The 21524-nt window shown below is 38.9% G+C and overlaps 1 protein-coding gene across 6 annotated transcripts in view; it reads right to left on the bottom strand.

The window, feature by feature from the left end:
* The window catches only part of SUGCT (succinyl-CoA:glutarate-CoA transferase), a 372291-nt gene that overhangs the window by 344197 nt on the left and 6570 nt on the right, over positions 1-21524 (bottom strand). For 5 of the 6 annotated variants that reach the window (XM_042476870.1, XM_042476871.1, XM_042476872.1 and 2 more), the window contains exons 2-6: positions 20677-20728; positions 20221-20294; positions 17334-17419; positions 17113-17163; positions 12898-13018 (exon numbers count right to left, since the gene is read on the bottom strand). In XM_042476870.1, coding sequence (XP_042332804.1) covers positions 12898-13018; positions 17113-17163; positions 17334-17419; positions 20221-20294; positions 20677-20728 — 384 coding nt within the window. Of the gene's footprint in view, positions 1-12897; positions 13019-17112; positions 17164-17333; positions 17420-20220; positions 20295-20676; positions 20729-20853; positions 20960-21524 lie in introns of those variants that run through there. The other variant, XM_042476876.1, reaches the window with a different exon arrangement.

The following is a 21524-nucleotide window of genomic DNA, read 5'->3' as shown; positions in this document are numbered from 1 at the left end:
AATGTCCCCACGGAGGTGGCCCACCATCATCCAGCCAACCAGTTCTTGATAGCCTGGTGGTTAAGAGGGCCACACCAGGAACCTATTTGTCAGGATGACTCTTGGAAAGAAGCCTGTGATGCCAGGAGAATGGCAGTCACCTACACCACCCACAGTCAGCAAATGGGGACTTTCTCTCCGACACATGCTTAACAATTATTGTACCCCTTTGGAGTCAATTCTGACTCCAAATATACATCCTTAGATGTCTAGGTGCTGAGCAATAAATAAAATTACCTTCTTTTCTGGCATAAAGGACTGTTCCTTTGGTGTTAATGTGTAACAAACTTTAACATGACCTTTTTTTTAATTCTGTCTAAGGTCTTTATAAAAACCATTCTTAACACTTGGCCAAAAAATGAAAATTTTATTGGTGGAACACCTGAAATACATCATAAAAGATGGAAGAATGCTTCTCAGCTGCTTTTCAGGTCACCTCTTATACACATACATCAGAAACTGATTCTGCTTATCATCAGAAATATCAAAGCACATTTGGTTTCTAGTAACCCTCAGAAAAAGCATCTATATTAAAATCCACTGCTGCATGCCAAGCAAGTTAGCTCCTTCCCAGAACAGGAATGTTGTTTATCTCTTGCTGCCAATATACATTACCAGATGTACAGTTTCATTAAACACTGGAAAAGGAGCAAATCAATACAAGAAACAAAAGCATGAGGGTATTGTTCAAAGTTCATTCGGCTTTAATTCCCATACCATCCCGACTTGCTTACAATAACAAACTGTATGGTGTTTATTTCAAATTTAGAAGTGCATGCCCTCTAAATTCTTCAAGATAAACTAAAGTTTTTGTATCCTTCAGTTGTCAAATGCATAATTCTCCATCGTTTGAGAAATTGACAGATACAGCCTCTTTTCCATTGCCTCTTGGGCCTATTTGTGAATAAAGTACTAGTTTAATTCTTCAACATATAGACTTTAAACTACTATAGAAACCTTCTTTATATACAGAAAACAATGCTTTCCCACATGCAAATTCTGGAAATAATTCTTTGTCGGGCTAATGGCTTTCAAGGTGATTGCTTAGAATCTCATGAATGGAATAATAGGAGATGCTCTCTTGCTAATTGTGAATTTCCTCTGTTATTTGAAGTCTGGAAATAGAGCAGGTGTTGATTGGACCAGTTGGGTCAGTACTCATGGCCCAAATGTCCTTCACCTGGTCATGCAATGTGTGGAGGATCATTTGTACTGGTGATTACCATTAAACTCATTCTCTAACAAAGGTAATTCAACTTTCTTGGACCTGTCATGCGTTGATTAAGTGTGGGATGCTTATCAAAAACAGTGGAGCCTTTCCTTATGCACGGGATCTGTTCCCCCTCCCCCCAACGCCAGGCAAATTCCGCATAAGCTCGAGGCCCATTCAATAGAATGGCACTTGTGCTCACAGAGGCGCAGTGCACATGCGCCATGGGCACACATGCCATTCATTCAATTACAGGGCAGATTCTGCGTAAACTGGAAGCCACATATCGTGCGCCAGCATATGGAGCGGGCACACTGTATTAGTACAGTGTGCCTGCATCTTACGCAGGGACACTATACGCAGCTTTTACCCTATGCTGAAGCTGCACAACAAAAGAATAAATGGTGCATGTGCCCTCGTGAGCATGAGCCCCATTATATTCAATGAGGCTCGAGCATATGCATTTTTCGCCTTACGTGGGGGGTCCAGAATGGATCCCTACATAAGGTAAGGGTCCACTTTGTTACCAGTATATATTTATCTATATACTGGTGAAATACCCATATTATCTTACATTTAATTAAATAGGATTGTCTACTTGTCCATGAATTTCACTTGGTCAACCAACTGCTTTTCCAGTAATAATTAAACCAGATTCAAGTTTGTTACAGTCCCTAGCTATGAAAAGAATAATAGAAGAGAACATCATAGTATATGTTAACAAATAAGAATTACACAATATATTTCCAAAATGGAAATCCAAAATTTAAAAAAAAACTCAGTAAGACGTAAATTATACCTAAAACACATGGGATGATGTGACGTTTAGTTATGTTTTTGCCAAAGGCTAGACAAAAATAGATATTGCTTAACCCTTTTATTTTCATCGAAAAATGTAAACAGTCTTTTTTAAACATTTCCCCAGTGATTATGACCTTTTAACATCTGGTGAATAAACTCGTTGTGAAGAAATATTTATTTTCTTATGAGGCAACAGCATATCTAAGAAGATATCTATCTTATTAATGTCTCCATTAGCCATAGTTACAAAAACAGAAGCTGGATAGCAGATCACCTTTCAAAAACAGCAGAAGACATTAGATTAAATCTAATCTAAAGGGCAAATACTTTTTTCATTACGAAATCACACCGGATATTTTTCAAAGATGCATTGATATTCTAATATGAAATACCAAGAAGCAATAGCAGCATTGCCAAAATCATAATTTACAATGCATACAATTTTTAGCCTTTTAAAAAAAAAAGTTTTGCAACACCAGGGCCAGAAAAATAATCCAGAAGGTGTTTTTTTTTAACTTTAAAAAAACTTAATAAGACTGAATTATTTGCGTGCTAAAACCAAACAATTTGATGAGCTGGTCTAAATAATTCAATTAGGCAGATTTTGGAGAATCTGTTTCTGGATAAGGTCAGTTGTTTGATTTAATTAAATGAAATATCTTTCATCTGGGCAGCACAACTTTTTTTTTCATGAAGAAAAATAAATAGACTGAATGCACTTGGGTTTCCATTTTTGTTTTAATTTTTGCTTCTTGTCTGAAAAGCTGCGACCAGTATCTTTGTTACCATACCTATTTTCCATTGCCAACTCTTTCTCTATGCTGGGATAAGGAATCTGTGAACTGGAACCATCTTCACATTGTCTACCACTGTCCATCACACCATGGACTTGCTTTGGAAATTCCATCAAACTTTGATGAACATGTAGCCATCATCTTTTCCTTCTGCCCACTGAAAACAATAGACTGTTAGCACTATATCAGCCACTGCACCTTTTGCCTCTCCAACAATTACCTTAACAATTGTTTCTCTTTCTTTCTTTCCTTCTTTCTTTCTCCCTCCCTCTCTGCACAAGAATCATAGAATCATAGAATCGTAGAGTTGGAAAAGACCACAAGGGCCATCCAGTTCAACCCCCTGCCATACAAGAAATCACAATCAAAGCATCCCCGACAGATGGCCATCCAGCCTCTGCTTGAAGACCTCCAAGGAAGGAGACTCCACTACACTCCAAGGGAGTTTGTTCCACTGTCGAACAGCCCTTATTGTCAGGAAGTTCCTCCTAATGTTGAGGTGGAATCTCTTTTCGTGCAGTTTGCATCCATTGCTCCAGGTCCTAGTCTCTGGAGCAGCAGAAAACAAGCTTGCTCCCTCCTCAATATGACATCCCTTCAGATATTTAAACAGGGCTATCATATCACCTCTTAACCTTCTCTTCTCCAGGCTAAACATCCCCAGCTCCCTAAGTCGTTCCTCGTAGGGCATGGTTTCCAGACCTTTCACCATTTTAGTTACTCTCCTCTGGACACGCTCATGTTGTTGCCCTTATTAATGCACACATGAAACAGGAGCTGATAAATAAAATGTAAATGCACCAGGTGGAAGAGATTGGATTGAGAAGATTGAAAAGGAGGGGCAGGATGGCATGAAAGAGGGATTCTACAGTAAATGCGAAACTGAATTAAAAAGAAAAATAGCATTTCTTCCCAAAATTATTTTAATGGAAACATCATCATTTGAAGTGTTCCACTTGAGGCTATTCCCCTTTAAGTAAAGGAATGTACTCAAGTAAACCAGTCCAAGCCAACTATCAGTGAAAGCTGATTCTCCAGTGACCATCTTTGCTTTAGTTAAACTGGCCATACATAATAAACTTAAACCAACCTCAACAACCAAGCTGTCAGAAGAGTTTAAACTAACACTATGTCTAAAATTACCCTCATCTTGCATTGTGAGCAAGAACAGGAGCACTGAGAATATTCACAAAGTAACAAAAATGTTAGGATGGATCATGGCAATTCTAGCATCAGAGCAATCATCCAGTGCAAGAGGCTATGTATATTCAATCAAGCTTGTTTAGCAAAGAAATCCAAGTTCAGTAATCAACCTTTCCAAAAGGAATTCATATTTGGGTTACATACAAATCAGTTATTTCCCCATGTGCAACCTCTGCATTCTGGAATGGAACTTAAACTTTTAGGTTGTCAACAACTACCACTTCAACTCTTCCAGAGCAAAAAGACCACTGCTTTGCTATGGCTCTAACCAAACATTTTTAGGTAATTACTTGGAATGAATCCAAGGTAATTAGGTTATGTTTATTAAAGCTATTGCTCATTTCTAAAATAAATACAATTTAGAGAGTGATAGAATCATAGAATTGTAGAGTTGGAAGAGACCACAAGAGCCATCCAGTCCAGCTCCCTGCTGTGCAGGAACTCTCAATCAAGTTATTAAAAGAATAAAACATCTTTTAAAAAGATATATATATATATATATATATATATAGAGAGAGAGAGAGAGAGAGAGAGAGAGAGAGAGAGATTTGTCTTTGTCAAAGACTAAGGATTTTCTTTTGTGGGGCCAAGTGTCTTTCCCTTTCTGAAAGGCCTGGGTCTAAAACCAACCCAAGGCACACAGCCTTGTTTTGCAGATGGTGAAGACCCTTTAACACAAAATTATTATATTTTAACATTTTCCCCTACAGCCAATGCTAGTGAATGCCCCCCTGTTTTCCCCCACTCTTTTATTTAGGGTTAAGATGACAGAAACAGGCTCTGCAATTTCTTGTTTCCTCACCCCAGGATTCCTTTTATGTGCAAATTCCACATGCTAGAGTTAAGGTTAAGAAGTAGGTGAAGACTAATGATAACCGTGGTTGTTGCTGACAAAGGTGATTCTTTAACTAGAATTTGAAAGCAGTTCCTCAGCTGTCGCTTCTCGTTTCTCTCACCAAGCAGCCCTTTTTCCAAGCTTCTTCTGAAATCTCACAGCCCTATCTCCAACAGTTAAATAAATAAAAATAAATAAATATTATTATTAGTTGCCTTTGCCCACATGAGTCATATTATACGGGTGGCATGCCCTTTTCCCCAGCCCTCTCTCTGCAATTAAGGCTTTTTCCTCTTGACTCACCACTTGTTCCATTTTCTTTGTTCTTACCTCCTGTTTCCCATTATTTAAACTAATTCTTTCATCAAGGCTTTGTTTTGCCACATTTTATTTATTTGTTGCAGTTCTCCCCAACATGAGACTCAAGGTAGCTTGCAGTAACACTGAACAGAAAGTGAAATTCAAACACAAAACTGTTTAAAACAATTAATAACACAGTCCTAACACTCATCGCTGAGAAAAATACAGCAAACAACTGGTAACAGGCCCTTTCCTAGAAACCAGACAATTGACACAAATTGTCTGAATGTAAAGTTTTTGCCTGTCATTGGAAGGACAAGAGAGAGGGGCCTTGCCTCTCTTAGGAGAGAGTTCTGGATCAGAGGAGAAGCTAGGTCTCAAGAGACCGCAAGGGCCATCCAGTCCAACCCGCTGGCATTTTTTGCTAAAAGCCTAATGTCTGGGTATACACACACACACACACGCATAGGAGAAGAGTCCTAAATTCTCCCTGATCACAGATTCCTGGAAAGGAGGATCTCAAGGAGAAAATCTCCAGCCTTTTGTTACTGTGAAGCTTTAAGGAAAGTGTGCACTAGTGTGGAAACCCTTAGGCGCGGTACAGAGTGCCAGGAATAGGCAGCCGGGAACTGCCTCTCTTTGCTGCATAGTCACGCTGCGGCAACCAAATCACGTGACGCGGCTAGTCGAGAAAAAAATGACTGTTAAATGCAGCTCCTTTTTGCACCGCCGCAAACAGCTGGCGGCGGCGTGAGCAAGTTGCTGCTGCATGACTCCATTTGGAGGCCGTGCAGCAGTGATGTCATCATTACGCATGCCGTTTATTCAGTGCCGCGCAGCAAGGACACCCTCGTCATGTGTGAGGGGCAAGGGGCTAAATGTAGAAACTTGCCAAGCTGGGAGCATGCATACCTACAACTACACTGCTGGGTTAAAATTTAAAGAGGCCTTTCATGAAGCTCTCTAAAACTGGGGTGGGAATCACATGGCCCTTTGGGGGTACAGTGTGGCCTCTGCACTCCCACAATCCCCTCCAAACCCAATGGTACGCTCCAATTTTTTTCTGGGCCCATTCCCACTTACTGGAAAATCCGTTTCCTGAACTGATTCCTGAAACCGGTTCTGAAAAACATAGTTCACACTATGTTTGCACCGGTTTCAGGAATTAGTTCAGGAATCAGCAAGTGGCAGGGGCAGCTTGATTGCCCAGTCTGTCTCTGACCTCTCCTGGCCCCAAAATCCCCAGCCCACCCTCCTTACCACCTTCTTTGGCTGCTGACCGGGTTCCCTGCTGCCTTTTTAAAAATTTCTTGCAGCTGGGGAGGCCAGAAGGAGGTCACAGAGAAGCCAGGGGAAAGCTAGGAAGCAGGTGGCAAGGCTTCCAGCTTCTCTGCGACCTCCTTCCAGCCTCCCTGGCTATGGGAAATTAAAAAAAGGCACAGGGAAGCCGGTCGGCAGCCAAAGAAGCCGGTAAGGAAGTTGAGCTGAGGATTATGGGGCCAGGAGAGGCTGGGCCATGCCAGCTGCCCTCCCCCAGGGCAGGCTGCCAGTGGGAGTCAGGCCAAATTTGATTCCGATTCGAATCTGCCTGGTTCCCACTTGGACTGAATCGATTTATTTAAACGTAGTGGGAACACGGTCTATGTTTCAGCCAGGAAAAACAACCTGATGGGGCATATTCCACTTTCTAAATTTATCTAGAAGGTCTTCCCAAATAAGCAAAACAGAAAAAGACTAAAGACTTCAAAAGTGACTTGGGTGATGTCAGTATCGTTCTAGTCACCCAAAATGCTTTCCTTGGAAATGAAGTGCAACTGGCAAGTGCATAGTCTAACATAAAAACCATATGCACTTCTCCCTATCTTACCATTAGCTATGTCATCCAAAAATCAGCTGTCTTATACAAGTAGGCAGACTGCAGGCAAATAACTGAAAATAGGATTTGTTGTACATGGGTGTGTGCTTTCATTTTTTTGCATGCTCCCAAATTATTCAGATTTTCTCACTGCCGCATGAAGAATCCTGTTCTAATAGAAAGAATCCTTTGGGTTGGCTGGGTCTCTTGGGACAACCACAACCTTTGAGACACATTAGCAACAGCTGGACTAGACTTTTAGGCACCAACTATTATCCCCCCACATGTATGTCCCAGAGTCACTAACTATCCAAAATCCAAAGCTGAAAAAATAAACAACAGATATGCAACAACTCTATATACAAATGGGAAAAAACAGCCAGACTGAAGATGTATGCCAGAGAAGATACACTATTGCTATAACAAAAATTTCTGATTTTATACACAAATGAGTCCCTCTGGCTAACACCAAGTTTTGTGAAGCGCCAAGCAGGCCATATGATCCCAGAAGCCCAGTAAGTGTGTGGTGTTTTAAAAAGTATCATATAACACATAAACTAAAAACATCAAGGAAAAAGGGAAACAATGAGCACTATCCTAGCTTTGTTCATCTGCCATTGATGTTGAAGGCTTTATACATATAAACAAGGCCTAGATCCAGTAAGGGGATAATGGTAAAGGTAGTCGCTTATCATGAATGCCTAGTCATAACTGACTGTAGGGGGCCGTGCTCATCTCCATTATTAAATCAAAGAGCCAGCGTTGTCCAAGGACTACTCTGGTGGTCATGTGGCCAGCATGAGTGTACCAAACGTTGTTACCTTCCCATCAAAGTGATACCTTTCTATCAACTTGCATTTGCATGGTTTCAAATTGCTAGATTGACAGAAGCTGGGATGAAATTACAGGAGATCACCCCATCATGTAGCACTCAGGTCTCGAACTGCCAACCTTCTTGTTTTCCAGTTGTCAGAATTGGTGTCTTAACCACTAATCCACTGCATTCCACAAGAAGTGACTAGCCCCAAATGTGAAAGAAAAAGGAAGAAGCAATAAGTTCTTACACACATAATTAGGTTTTAGCTTCCCACAGATCCGCAGAATTGTATACATAGACATGCTGAAAATTACACAAGTATTTATTCATCTGGGCCAAAGATTGTAGTTAGAGAGCAACAGTACATGAACTATTGTGCATTTAGTTAACAACTGAAATAATAGCTCCTTTAAATCTTAGTAATTGTTTTGAATCATTAGCTTTATCTATTCATTTTTTGTTAAATATTACACTACTTTTTCTCAGGACAATCGTTTATTGATATGAAGGCGGAAATGATTGAATTCATGCAGATCAGGCTCCTTGCATTAGTATCTCAGGAGGGCTGTCGCTATTTCTAGCAATAGCTACATTCACATTGGAGGCTACTTACAGCATGTAGCAATTGACAATGATCAGAGTAACTAAGAAGATCTTGGCAGGGCTGCATACAACCTCAACACGGAGGCACCAGTTCTTACATTGACACCTTAGCATGCATGCTGTCTGTTAGTAGCCTCAGCATTAGTGATTTAGAAATCAAGCATAACCCAAACACTACGAATTTTAACAGGTCATGGGCTCTTATGAGTTTAGTCACCCACAAAGTGGGGAGATGAGCAAGGATGTGTCCAGCATCTGGCTATCTGGATCTCAGTCAATATTTTCCATAAGCATAGAAATAAATATCTTCAAATTCTGAAGGCAGTGAACCTTCACACCTGGTCATAGATACTCCTGAGACAAGAATGCCACTCCTTTGGAACAGGGAAAATATAGCATTAGCAAATTCCATAGTTAACTGTTGTCCTCAGCACATCCCAACACAATTGTGTGGAATGCCTGATTTGGGCTTTGTCCAAATCTTTGGGCTTTATCACAAGAGACAGGTAAATCACAATTATACCAGAATAATATTGTCTTTGGTTGGGGCTTATCACATACCATTTTCTGCAGCTGTTCTCCTGTGGGAATCCATTTTGAAAGCATATTTAACACACACACAAAATCATTAATGAGCCCCTTTCCTGCTGCTATACTACTACAATTTCCAGTGAGAAAGTTTAGTTGCACTTTAATGCCAACTTGGGCTGGTCAGTGGGCATGCTTTTGGTTCTTTGGGTATGGCTTAGGTGCCCTGTGATTAGGTAGAAGGAGAAGAGGTAGAAATTTCAATTTGATTTGATTTGGTTTTTTTCCTTTTTATGAAATGTTACAAACATTCTTCAGATGTCTTTCATTATATGTAGCATATACACTGTAATAACAAAACAAGTAACATTTCTTATTAAATAAGATATAAAGTTTGGTCATGTTTATCCATCTTATTCTACTTTAATCCTTTACCCTTGTTGTAAATCTGTATTTTATATCTCATAAAAAAAATTCTGACTTCCTACTCATTAGTTTGAACTTTTTTATAGGTCATTTTCCCTTGTATTTCTAAATCTGTTTTTCCTTTTCATGGTGTTTCTAAAGGCTATCTGAATTCTTACTCCATTTAGTTGAGAATGGTTAGCCTTCTTTCTTTGTTAGACTTTCTGAAATTGTAATAGTCTCTGAGTGTCACAGAACGCTCTTTATTAACTTCATCCTCATTTTTTATGCTTCATTGGTCTGTCCTAATTTGATTTTCTTTGAACTGGCAATTGAAATCATTAAAACATTCATGACAGGGCTACATGGGGTGAGAAACTTTTAAACTTTATTTTCTCTATAGAAAAAAAAAAACCATTGAGGCTTGTCAGAGAAACCAAAACTTTGCTAACTGCCTCCCATCCTGCTTTGTAGTCCCATTCCAGCTCTCTCTCTCTCTCTCTCTCTCTCTGTCTCATGCACACATGCCCACAGGTATGTGGACACATGCCTAGAAATATAAGTGGAACAGCATCTCACAGTTTTAAAAAGCATTTATTTCATTAACCTTCTATCTCTCTCTTGCTGCTGGTTCTAGCTACGGACTTAACTAATCACCAGTAGATGAAATTCAGGATTTGGATAGATCAGACAAATAGATCAACAGTTGCTGGCTTTTATCTGCCAGAAATGAGTCAAGTCTGAAGCTAATCATAATAATCGTTATTATTATTATTATTATTATTATTATTATTATTATTATTATTTATACCCCACCTCTCCCTATGGATTGAGGTGGCTTACATACATAAAAACATATAACATGTTACATAATACATAAAGCCCTCCCTCCATGCCAGCTCTCATCATCCGGCCTGGCAGGTAGTGAAAAGGCAGGGCCAGCTCCATCGGACCTGGCCTCGATTAAGAAGAAGAGTCCTCCCTCCAGTCCATATGCCTTGCTCCTGGCTGCAGAGGGAGAGAAGAACTGCTGGACCTGATCCCCTTCCCCACCACCATTCCCTTCCCCTTTTGTGTTATGTCTTTTTAGATTGTAAGGTTGAGGGCAGGGAATCGTCTAATTAAAAATAATAATAACTGTAAGCTGCTCTGAGAGCCTTTAGGGCTGAAGGGCGGGGTATAAATACCGTAAAATAAATAATTAAATAATTAAATAATTAAATAATATTCATAAACTAACAAATAACATAAAATAAAACCCACTATCCCTATATCAAAATAAACCATAAACTTAAAATTTTACGAAACTAACATAATAACAACATTAACCTTTAAAATGAATTAAAATCATTAAAACATTCATGACAGGGCTACATATTGAAATTCTAAAAACATAGGAGTAAAACAATCTGTCAGGGAAACCTTGAAAAACCTTGAAAACCTAGAAAACCTTGAACTATTTCAATGCCTTCATCCTCTGCTTTAAAGTTATGTAAACAATCTGTGGTCAGTTTTTTCGTTTTCTTAAAGTTCAGTGATAAACCTGCCTTTGCACTTTATTCCTTGGCTTTCTTCAGTAACCGCTCCATGTCTTTGCTTTTTTCTACTAGTTGTATGGTGTCATCTGCTAGAAGTCTGATCCATCCGGATCAGGAAGCCCCCCTGCTTGGGGGAAAAGGTCATTTTTAAAAGTAAGACTGTTTTCATTTATATTTCAAAGGGGCATCTGTGTTTGCAAGCACATGTGTGCCAAACTAAAGAACAGGGTGGAAATGTCTTCAAGGAAGTACTGGGTAGGTAGTCCAAATGCTGTGTATGATATGGTGTTAGCTCAAACAAAAGTTGCAATCCTGACGATATAAGTTGACGATATAATTGGTTCTTATATCGTCAACTAAAGGAAAGATTTATAGTAGATTGTAAAACAATGGGTATTTATTCAGAACCTCAGGCTTTTGATAAAATTATTTTGGGAAAAATTAAAGGAAGAATCTCAAAACTATATAAATATTTGTTGAACTTGGACTTGCAGAGTGAGGTTATTAAACCTACTATGGTGAAATGGGCACAAGACCTAGGTGAAAATTTAATGTTAGATCAATGGGAAAAGAATTGGAATGTAAGAATGAAACATACGGCTTGCACGGCAATTAGAGAAAACTATCTAAAAATGCAATATCGATGGCATCTGACTCCATTAAAATTAGCCAAGATATATAAAAATCAAGACCCGACCTGTTGGAAGTGTAATAAAGCCAGTGGCTCTTATATTCATATGTGGTGGACCTGTGAATATGCTAAGATATATTGGAAAATGATTCACCAAATAGTTCAATTTATATTACAACAAAAAATCCCATTAGATCCCAAAATGTATCTCCTAAACATGATCATGAATGAAAAACTTGAAAAAGCCTATGGTAAACTATTGTTTTATATAATTACAGCAGCTAGAATTGTGTTCGCCTCACATTGGAAAACAACCCAACATCCTTCATGGACTGATTGGGCTATGAAAATGTTGGACTATATACAGACGGATAAATTGACTTGCTACATAAGAAACCTGGATTGGAACAAGGAAAAAAAAAATTGGGAACCATTTATGCAATTTGTGAAAAAAGAAGAACTGTCCTTAAACTTTATATGGTAATATTTCACCGGTAATTTCTTTTCCTTATTTATTAACACTAATTAGGGCAGAAATTACATTGCATAGAGTCAAATACCTAAGAAATACGGCTGTTTGGTTTCCTACTATGAATATGTTACGCATATGAGAATTGAGAAAGAGTCTTACGATTAATATGTAATAGGGTTTATATTTATTTCAAGTTTCACATTTGCTTGTCCCAACTCCTCAGAGGAAGTGCAAAGTATAGAAAGCCGATATGTATAATATTTAAGCAACAGTTTGATGTTTGTATTTCATTTAGACAATGAATCTGGCTTTATGTGTTATGAGTGTATTTGTAATTGTGATGTTGTTTTTTTTAATGAGAAAATTCAATAAAGATTAATTAAAAAAAAAAGTTGCAATCCTGGAAAGGTTCCCTAAAGGACAATAGGAAAGAGAGCATAGTGATTGCTTAACTTTCAGAAACAACACTATTTTAACAGGAGAAGAACCTTATGTGATAAAGTGCTTTTCTTGAGATAATACTGTTTGTATATAGCACAATATCACAACAAAAGAAGAATGTTCCTGTTATCCCTTACAAGGTGATTTCAGGCTTGGTCTCACCAGATTCCAACCTTGGCCTAAATCTGGAGTAAGAGGGGGAAATACATTTAACCATCCTCATTTACCCCACACCTGTTTTACTGAGAGCAGGAATGGAATACAGTACAACCTCATTTTTCATAACCACCACCCTACCAAGCAGCATAAAATAAAAAGAAAGCACATTTGTAAAAGGCACACCTTCAATTTAAAAAAATAACCAGACAGCACAAAGAAGAACACTAAATATTTTAATCACTAAGCCACAGCACACATTTAGATACCTGTTATTGAACAGTAAACAATCTGAGGAGCAATCTTGTTAATGTCTTCATAACCCAGGCCCATCGCAGCCAGTTTTCCAGGGATGTAGTTTTCCACAAGAATATCAGAGACAGCTGAAAGCTGAAATAAAAAGTGAAGATGAGTCAGACTCTTAATGAACTTCCATAAATTCAGCAACTCAACTCCTAATTTACTTTAGAATTTCAATAAACTAGTTAATCTAAAAATTACACTTAAAAAGACAGTTCTGGCACTGTTGCAGTACACACATCATACATCAAATGTGCCTTGCTACATTAAATTTTACACTGCTGTATAAATTATTTTACACCATAGAGTCATCATGTCTGCCTTGGAGGAGAACATCATGTCTGCCTTAGAGGAGGATCCCTTAGTAAATCTTCTGATATACTGTCATAATGTTACAATGTGGTAGTCATCCCTGCTGGTTCTGCTGGATCTGTCAGCAGCTTTTAGTACTATCAACCACTGTATCCTTCTGGACTGATTCTCTGGGATGGGACTTGGGGTAACTGTTATTCAGTGGTTCCAATCTTTCTTGGAGGGGCAAACTCAGAAGCTGGTGCTAGAAGACTACTGTTCAATGGCCTGGCTGTTGGCCTGTGGGTTCCCTAAGGGTTCTATTTTGTCCCCCATGATGTTTAATATCTACATGAAACCACTGGGAGAGGTCATCTGGAGCTTGGGATTGTTATGCCATCAATATGCTGATGACACCCAACTCTCCTTCCCATCTGGTTTCAAGGAAATTATTGAGCCAATGTCTGTTAGCAGTAATGGACTGGTTGCAGGCAAACAAATTGAATCCAGACAAAACAGAGATGCTCCTGGTCAAAAGGCAGATCAGGAAATAGGGACTCCACCTGTGTTGGATAGGGTGACACGCCCCTGAAATCTCAGGCACGCAGCTTGGGTATTCTCCAGGACAAAGATCTGAGCCTGGATGCCCTGGTTTTAGCAGTGGCCAGGAGAGCATTTGCACAGCTAAAACTAGCGTGCCAATTATGCCCATTCCTTGAAACTTCAGATCTGGCTACAGTGACATATGACTTGATTACATCCCACAGGGACGTAGCCGGGGGGGAGGGGGTTCTTGGGATCTGGACCCCTCCTTCCATTAGAAAAATGAATGGTGTGTGCTGCTGCGCCACCACACCCAAGCCCCATTATAATGGTGGCACTTAGTCTGGACCCCCCCTTCCTAAAATCCTAGCTGTGTCCCTGCATCCCATTTGGACTACTGTAATGCTCTCTAAATGGGGCTGCCTTTGGAAACTGTTTGGAAACTTCATCAGGTCCAAAATGCCGTGACCAGAATGCTGACCGAGACCAGTTAGAGGGAGCATATAACTCACTTGTTAAAACAGCTTCGTTGGTTATCTGTTTGTTTCCAGACACAATTCAAAGGGTTAGTCATGACCTAAAAATCCCCATGCAGTTTAGTTCCAGACTATCTGAAAGACTGTTTTTCTTTGTACAAATCTGACAGAGTTCTAAGATCTACAGGAAGAACTTTCTCTCGGTCCCACCACCATCACAGCTCTCACTTGGTTAGGACACAAGAGAAAGGCTTTTCAGTGGCTGCTCTCACCCTCTGCAACACTCTTCTGTGGGAGGCTAGGTTAGCCTCTCCCTCCATTTATTTTTGCCAATGGATAAAGCCATTTTGTATTTAAATAGACTTTTAATATTTTTAATGCAGAATATCTTCTTATTGGGATGTTTGATCCATCTTTTTAACTTTTGTGTGCTTTTAAAATGATTTTATATTCTTTTTGTAGTGATTTAAATTGTTTTTAAATTTTATTGTGAAGCTTTTTACATTGACTCTGTCTAGAAGCTGCCTTGGTTCCCACTCTGGGTAGCATACAAATGAAATGAAATGAAATGAAATGAAATGAAATAAATAAATAAAAATGTATAGAGCATGGGAAAGAATGTATATTTTTTAAGTTCACATTAAGTCTTAGGGTGCATCTACACTGTAGAAGTAATACAGTTTGATACCATCTTAACTGTCATGGCTCGATCCTACAGAATCCTGCAATTTCTAGTTTTGTGAGGCACCAGCTTCTTTGGCACAGATGGTTAAAGACCTTGTAAAATTGCAAACCACAGGATTCCATAGGATGGAGCTATAGCACTTAAAAGTGGCATCAAATTGCATTATTTCTACAGTGTACATACATCCCAATTGAGACTGAAATAGAATACCCAAACATGCTTACAGCTAAAACTGGGGACAAAGACCTATGTTGGAAAAAAGCACTGCCCCCATCTCTGAGTACCCAGATATAAATCCAGGTCTTCTGGACCATGGGAGTTCAGTCCCTGTTTGCCAGTTCACAAGTACATTCTCCCTTCTGCATAGGTATATGTGCATATACTAAGGTCATATTTTGTTTACAAGTGACCTGTTTTGGATTAGTTTAAACTGGCCAAGAAATCATTTTCTGGAAATATCATATATCTGGGCTGATTAGCATGAATACACTGGAACAAGTTTCTGTAAACTTGTGTCATCATATCAGCCATCACAAGCATTATTGCTCTCGCTTGTGGGTTGTTTTGTTTCACTTAAGACTAAAAAAAGAAGCCAGGAAACCCCATATTCAAAAGGACAGCTGGAAACTAAAACAACAATAATGCATAACATTTATGAATAGCTTAGTTAGAAATATAGATTATATCTGCAAATGCATAACATAACCAGGGAATATTTTAATGATGTGAACGTTGCTTGAAAGAACACCATCATATGCAAGCACAGAATGGAGACAGTAGGTAATTACTCCCATATTATGGGAAAATTTGCTACAACAACATTTTGGAGTTTCTACTTGATTCTTAACATTTTGTATGTTGAACTAATCAAAATAATGTACTGCAGGGCTAAAACAGTGAAGGAGAACAAAATGAATACAAATCTTATCGAAGAGGAAGGGAGCCTAAGGAATATTTGGCTGTATATTTAGTTTTTACTTCTTGGAAATCCACACTTTAATGATTTGATCATTATGGTATTTACTTGTGTTAGTCAGTCTATTCTCATTTGGATTATTCCACTTATGCTGAAGGACAACTTGGATATCTTTTGATACTGAAAGGCCATGATCGTCCACTGAGATTGCATTGGCTGCCCCACTTGTCTGTATCAGACCAGCAGACAAGTGGAATCAACAACTAAAAAATATCCCCACATGTGAGAAGGCTTTGGAGCATCTTCAAGTATTTCAACTGAGGTGGAGAAAGGTTTCTTATTACCCAAAGAGTGAGCAGCCTATAGATAAACAGGTGGACAGAGACCAACAACAAGAACAATGCATACTATGTCTTTGGCTCCTGAACTATCTTCTTCTGCCTGACCCCTGAGAGAGTAAAAAAAAAGAACGATAATTCTACTTCCTTCTAGTCTTCAGACTTTACAGCAGTAGACAAATTCTGCATAGCAATTAACCATTCTTTAGGAAAACCTTATTATAGTAGTGCTGGCTCCAACATAAAGCAGCTAAATTAAGGAGAGAGAGAAACCCATCATGCAGTGTGCCATTCTGATCCATGTCAAAACAACAGAATAGGGTTTTGTTTTTGTTTTTAATTTAAATCCATACTGCTTAATTATAACCAGTTGCAATGGGTCTGAGACATTTTGGAATGTACTTCTCATAATCTCTTGCCACTGACCAAAGTGCTTGAGTGGCTGGGGTTAATAGGAGCTGAAATCTAAACTATCCAGAAGACTAAAGGTTGCCTTTATTTACGGAGAATACATTCAAGCTCTTACAACTGGGGGTGGAAATGGTGCAGCCCTTATGCCATGTGCAACCTGGGGAGGAGATCCTCAGTCTCCTCACCTGCCCATATTTTTTGGGGTTAAAAACCGTGGATCATTGCTCCAGAGGCTTCCAACAAGATAGCAAGGTGTCTTCCACAGGGTCATGGAAAGCTTCCGGGCCCTTCATGATGGTCCTTTTTTTAAAAGACCTGAGCTATGCACATCATTCCACACTGGATCTACAGAAGAGCAAACCAAAGGATCAAGTCATGGCAGCTTCCCCACAATAGATGAGTTAGAGAGAAGAATCTTACCAAAATCCTGACAAAAATTTCACAATATGAAAACCATTTCCTCTTTATAGGCCCTTAAGCTGCAAACAAGACATATCAATAGGATATATGTATTTAAAACATACCTCTTTAATGATCTTCACTCCCTTTGGATTCTTCAGATCAACAGCAATGCTCTAGTAACAGTGAGAAAATGCAATACAATATTATAACACATTCCTGTTTATTTATTACTGTTAAAAACTCACTACACCAACACCTGTTTACAGAATTGCTGCATCCCATATTTAATTTCTCTTAATATCAGTGTTATATGCCCATGTAAAAAGCAGGGCATCCTTTTTACCTTTTTATTTCTGTTTACACTGAGAAAATAAACGCTTTCATTTCCAACGAAAGGTGGTCCCCACGATCTTGTATCATCCCCAGTTCCTGTAAATGATAATGGCCTATGTAAGTATACTTTCAGAAGTGTCCTGGCACTCCAAACTTTGTTATATATCATGTATGTATTTCCAGTTCACTTCCTCAAATCTTCATTATCAAGGATTCCAATTTAATTTGTCACAGAAAACTGATATAATTCAATGGAGACACATACTGTTAAGTCAAATAGGGGTACGGCTCCTCCTTTCTTACACAAACTTTGGAAGAGTAAAGAAATTTCTATTTCCAATTTCTATGTATAATTTTGACAGCAGGACAGTGACGAAAGGTGATAGGAAGAAAATCAACTCATCTGAAATGTGGTGCTGGACAAGAGTTATACAGATACCGTGGACTGTTAAAAAAGGTCAATAAATTAGTCCTAGAGCAAATCAAGTCTGATCTCTTCCTGGAAGCCAAGATGACTAAACTGAGACTGTCATATTTTGAATATATCATGAGAAAACATGACTCACTACAAAAGGCAATAATGCTTTATAAGGTAGAAGACAGGAGGAAAAGAGGAAGACTATATTCCAGATGGATAGACTGAATGAAGGAGGCCATGGTCCCGAGTCTGCAAGACCTGAGCAGGGCTGTTGATGATAGCGTGCCTTGAGGGTCTCTCATCCATAAGGTCGCCATATGACAAAGTCTACTTTAAAGGAGTTAACAACTACAACAACAACATGAGTTTTTTAAAGCTTTATCTTGTTTTATCCTAGTTGTAAGCTGCCCTGGGTCCCATGTCAGGAGAAGAGATAAACACACACACATACACACACACTTTTCTCCTGAGAAGAAATATTTAAAATTTAAAAATCAATAAATAATCAAACTGGGCTAATTATAACGGACACTTGATCTGAGCCCAACCATAACCATACCTAAATGGTTAGACTTTTAAAAAAGAAAACTCCTGCTTGGAAGAAGTTGGTAATTTATTCGTTTGTTTGTTTGTTTGTTTCTTTTTACTTATCATCCAATGTGATTTAAGCCATATTATGTCAGCAATGCCCTTCAACACTCTGCATTGGGCTAACAGGCCACTCTCTGCATCAGAGGATAAATGGACACAAATCAGACATTAAGAACGGAAATACACAAAAGCCAGTTGCAGAACACTTCAGTCTCATTGGGCATTCCATCTCAGACCTCAGAACAGCAACCCTTGAACAAAAGAATTACAAAGGAAAATTGTAAAGAGAAATAGCAGAATTTGAATCTGTCCATAGACTACAGTCCATTAACAATGGGATGAACAGATATATTGATTTACTGGCACACTATACACATTCCAACACTATCTAACCCCCCTCCTCGTGAGGGCCGTGTTGAACAGTTCATTACACACATACACCTCTGTTTCCCACTCTATATTCTAATACTCATTCATACAGCTATCTATTCCTGTTGCTCACACAAACAGCTTATATAGATTCTCCATTCTAAACGTGCACCTGAAGAAGCAGACTCAAGTCTATGAAAGCTCATGCTACCAACTTTCTTTCAGTTAGTCTCAAAGGTGCTATAAGATTTCTTTCATAGGCTAACAGTTAACACTCTTAACTGTTAAACTGTACTAACTCAGTCAGGCCATATGCTTTTTGCATAAATATTCTCAGGGATGAAACACAGTGGTAGACAAACAATGTAGTAATGAATGCAATTCCATTGCATAATGTTATAATTTGCATATTGTTTCATTTGCATATGATACAGATTATATAATATGCCGATTATGTTATCCAGATTTGAAAAACTGAAAATGAAGAATTTTGTCTATCTCTAAAACAAAAAGAGTGTTACAGCATCAAAACAAGCCACACTGTAAAATAAAAGATATTGGTCACAGCCCAAATAGTTAAGTGTGTTTAATGCTAAATATCTCAGGGCCAGAGCAAATAGGCAAGGTAAGCATGCGCCAAGCCCATGCTTTCCTGGCCCCGGTGCTCATGTGGTTTGATCCCTGGGTCAGTGTAGGGATGGGTAGCTGTTCAGAAACCCATCCCCATGCTGATCCAGGGACCTGGGATTGGTGTGCCACTCCTTACCTTGACTGCTGATCCATCTGACAAGCCCCCAGTCTGTATCTGATGTGGAAATGGGGCATCTGTCTGCTTCAGACATGTCAACTGGGCGGCTTCTCAGATACTCACCAGCCATTAAGGTAAGGAGCAGAAGTGGAGAAATAAACAGCTCATTTTTGCAGCAGAGTTTCAAGGAAACTCTGCACAGAACCAGATCTTTTTTATCCTAGGGTAAAGGCTATTTACCCCGGGATCAGGCCAGATCCTCCAGATCTATTCTAAACAAGCAAGAGAGGCCTGCTCCTGCCACTGATGTCTTGGTCTGCATCATCTAAACTAGATAACCTGAGGCCAGGGTCAAGTTGGGCCATTTAGCCCTTGAGGACAACCCTTAAACAAGCTTAACACTGTGTTGGACTGTACCCATTATGTGCCTTATATAGTGCGTCCACGTATGACGTGGGCACACCTTTCGCGGCTTTCAGCATACACTGAAAGCTGCACTGGGAGAAGGGGCAGTGCGTCCCATAAGGAATAATGGGGTGCATGCCCATGGTGCACGTGCACCGCCACACTGCCACGCCACTGCATGCATGAGCCCATTCATTTGAATGGTGCTCGAGCATAGGCGGAATTCCCTTTATGCCGGGGTGTGTGTGTGTGTGTCCAGAAAAGATCCCTCGCATAAAGGACGGGCGGACTGTATGTCTGTCTGAGAGGAACATGAGAAAGCCAGGAAGACTAGGCATACAAATGAACACAGCAAAATCAGTTTACCTGGTTTTTCCACTTTAATTACTTCACCTCCAAGGTCTCCTAGATTCATAGTAGCAAATGGTCCAGCAAGTACTCTGCAAAGTTAACAAGTAAAAAAATAATTGTCCCAAACTATGTATTTTTTTAACTACAATTTTAGAACAATTGCGAACAGTTACTTCCTTGGTCAATTTCAAGGCCGAACTGAAGACAACTTTGTTTACGGAGGCATTCCATATTACTGATTGTTAATTGGTTGTGATGCTTATGTTTTGACTGTATGCCTGCTGTATTATTTTAGTGATGTTTTAATTTTGTAATATTGATGTTTTAGACTGTACATCATTTGGCAGGTTTTTATTCTTATTTTATCTTGATTTCTACTATGTAAAGTGCTCTACAAATCCTACAGCACTCTATAAATAAATGTTAACAACAACAACAACAAAAACAACCACAGACAAAGAAAAGACAAACCTTGTTAGGTCAAGGATCCGTATGCCCTCCAGTGGTTTCCCAATATTGGCACCTGTGCAAAAGCAAAATAATAATAATAATAATAATAATAATAATAATAATAATAATAATAATAATAATAATAATATCAGTCCTTAAGAAGATGCATTGTTTGTTATGGAAGTAATTCCTGCTCACCTTCAAGCAAACTTCTCTCAATGTATAGAACAGATCAACAGAGAAACTATATCAATGATATGACAGATGACATTATCAGTGATGAAAACTCTATACTGTATAGCAGAGTTGTTTCTTCTACAAGTGGTCTTGCTTCCCTCCTATGGAGATAGAGGGTTTTTTAATAATAATAATAATAATTCTGCCATCCTTTGGAACAATGTTTTTGTTACACATCTTAATGTTAACCCACTATTAGAATATACTTTGCATAAAGGTTTAAGCTGCCACAAAAACTATAAAATGAGAAAAATCCTTCTTCCTATCCAAAGAATTAGAGCTGAAAGTGTAGTTGCTCCCTCTTTCAAAACAAAAAAGCAACTTAAAAATATGGGATCTTCCACGGCAAAGGTAGCACTATGACTGTGTGAGCATGCCTGTTTTAAGTTAGCACAACCAGAGGCAAAAGAGGCAGGATTCCTGCACTTACCTTTACTTATGGTGTAGAAAGTCCCATTCCCCCCCCCCCATTAAATATGCTAGAACCCTTCCCTCTTTTATATCTGGCCACTCTCTGTAGTACTGGAATATTCACTCATCAACTGACAATGGCCATGTGCTGATGATGCTACGATACTGTAAACTCTTACTTAGGAACAAGACCCACTCAACTGAATGGTGCTTGCTTCTGA

This window comes from Sceloporus undulatus, chromosome 6 (genome assembly GCF_019175285.1).
Source record: "Sceloporus undulatus isolate JIND9_A2432 ecotype Alabama chromosome 6, SceUnd_v1.1, whole genome shotgun sequence".
NCBI lineage: Eukaryota > Metazoa > Chordata > Lepidosauria > Squamata > Phrynosomatidae > Sceloporus > Sceloporus undulatus.
Note: the sequence above shows the minus strand (reverse complement) of the source record. Positions and strands in the feature narration are given on the sequence as shown.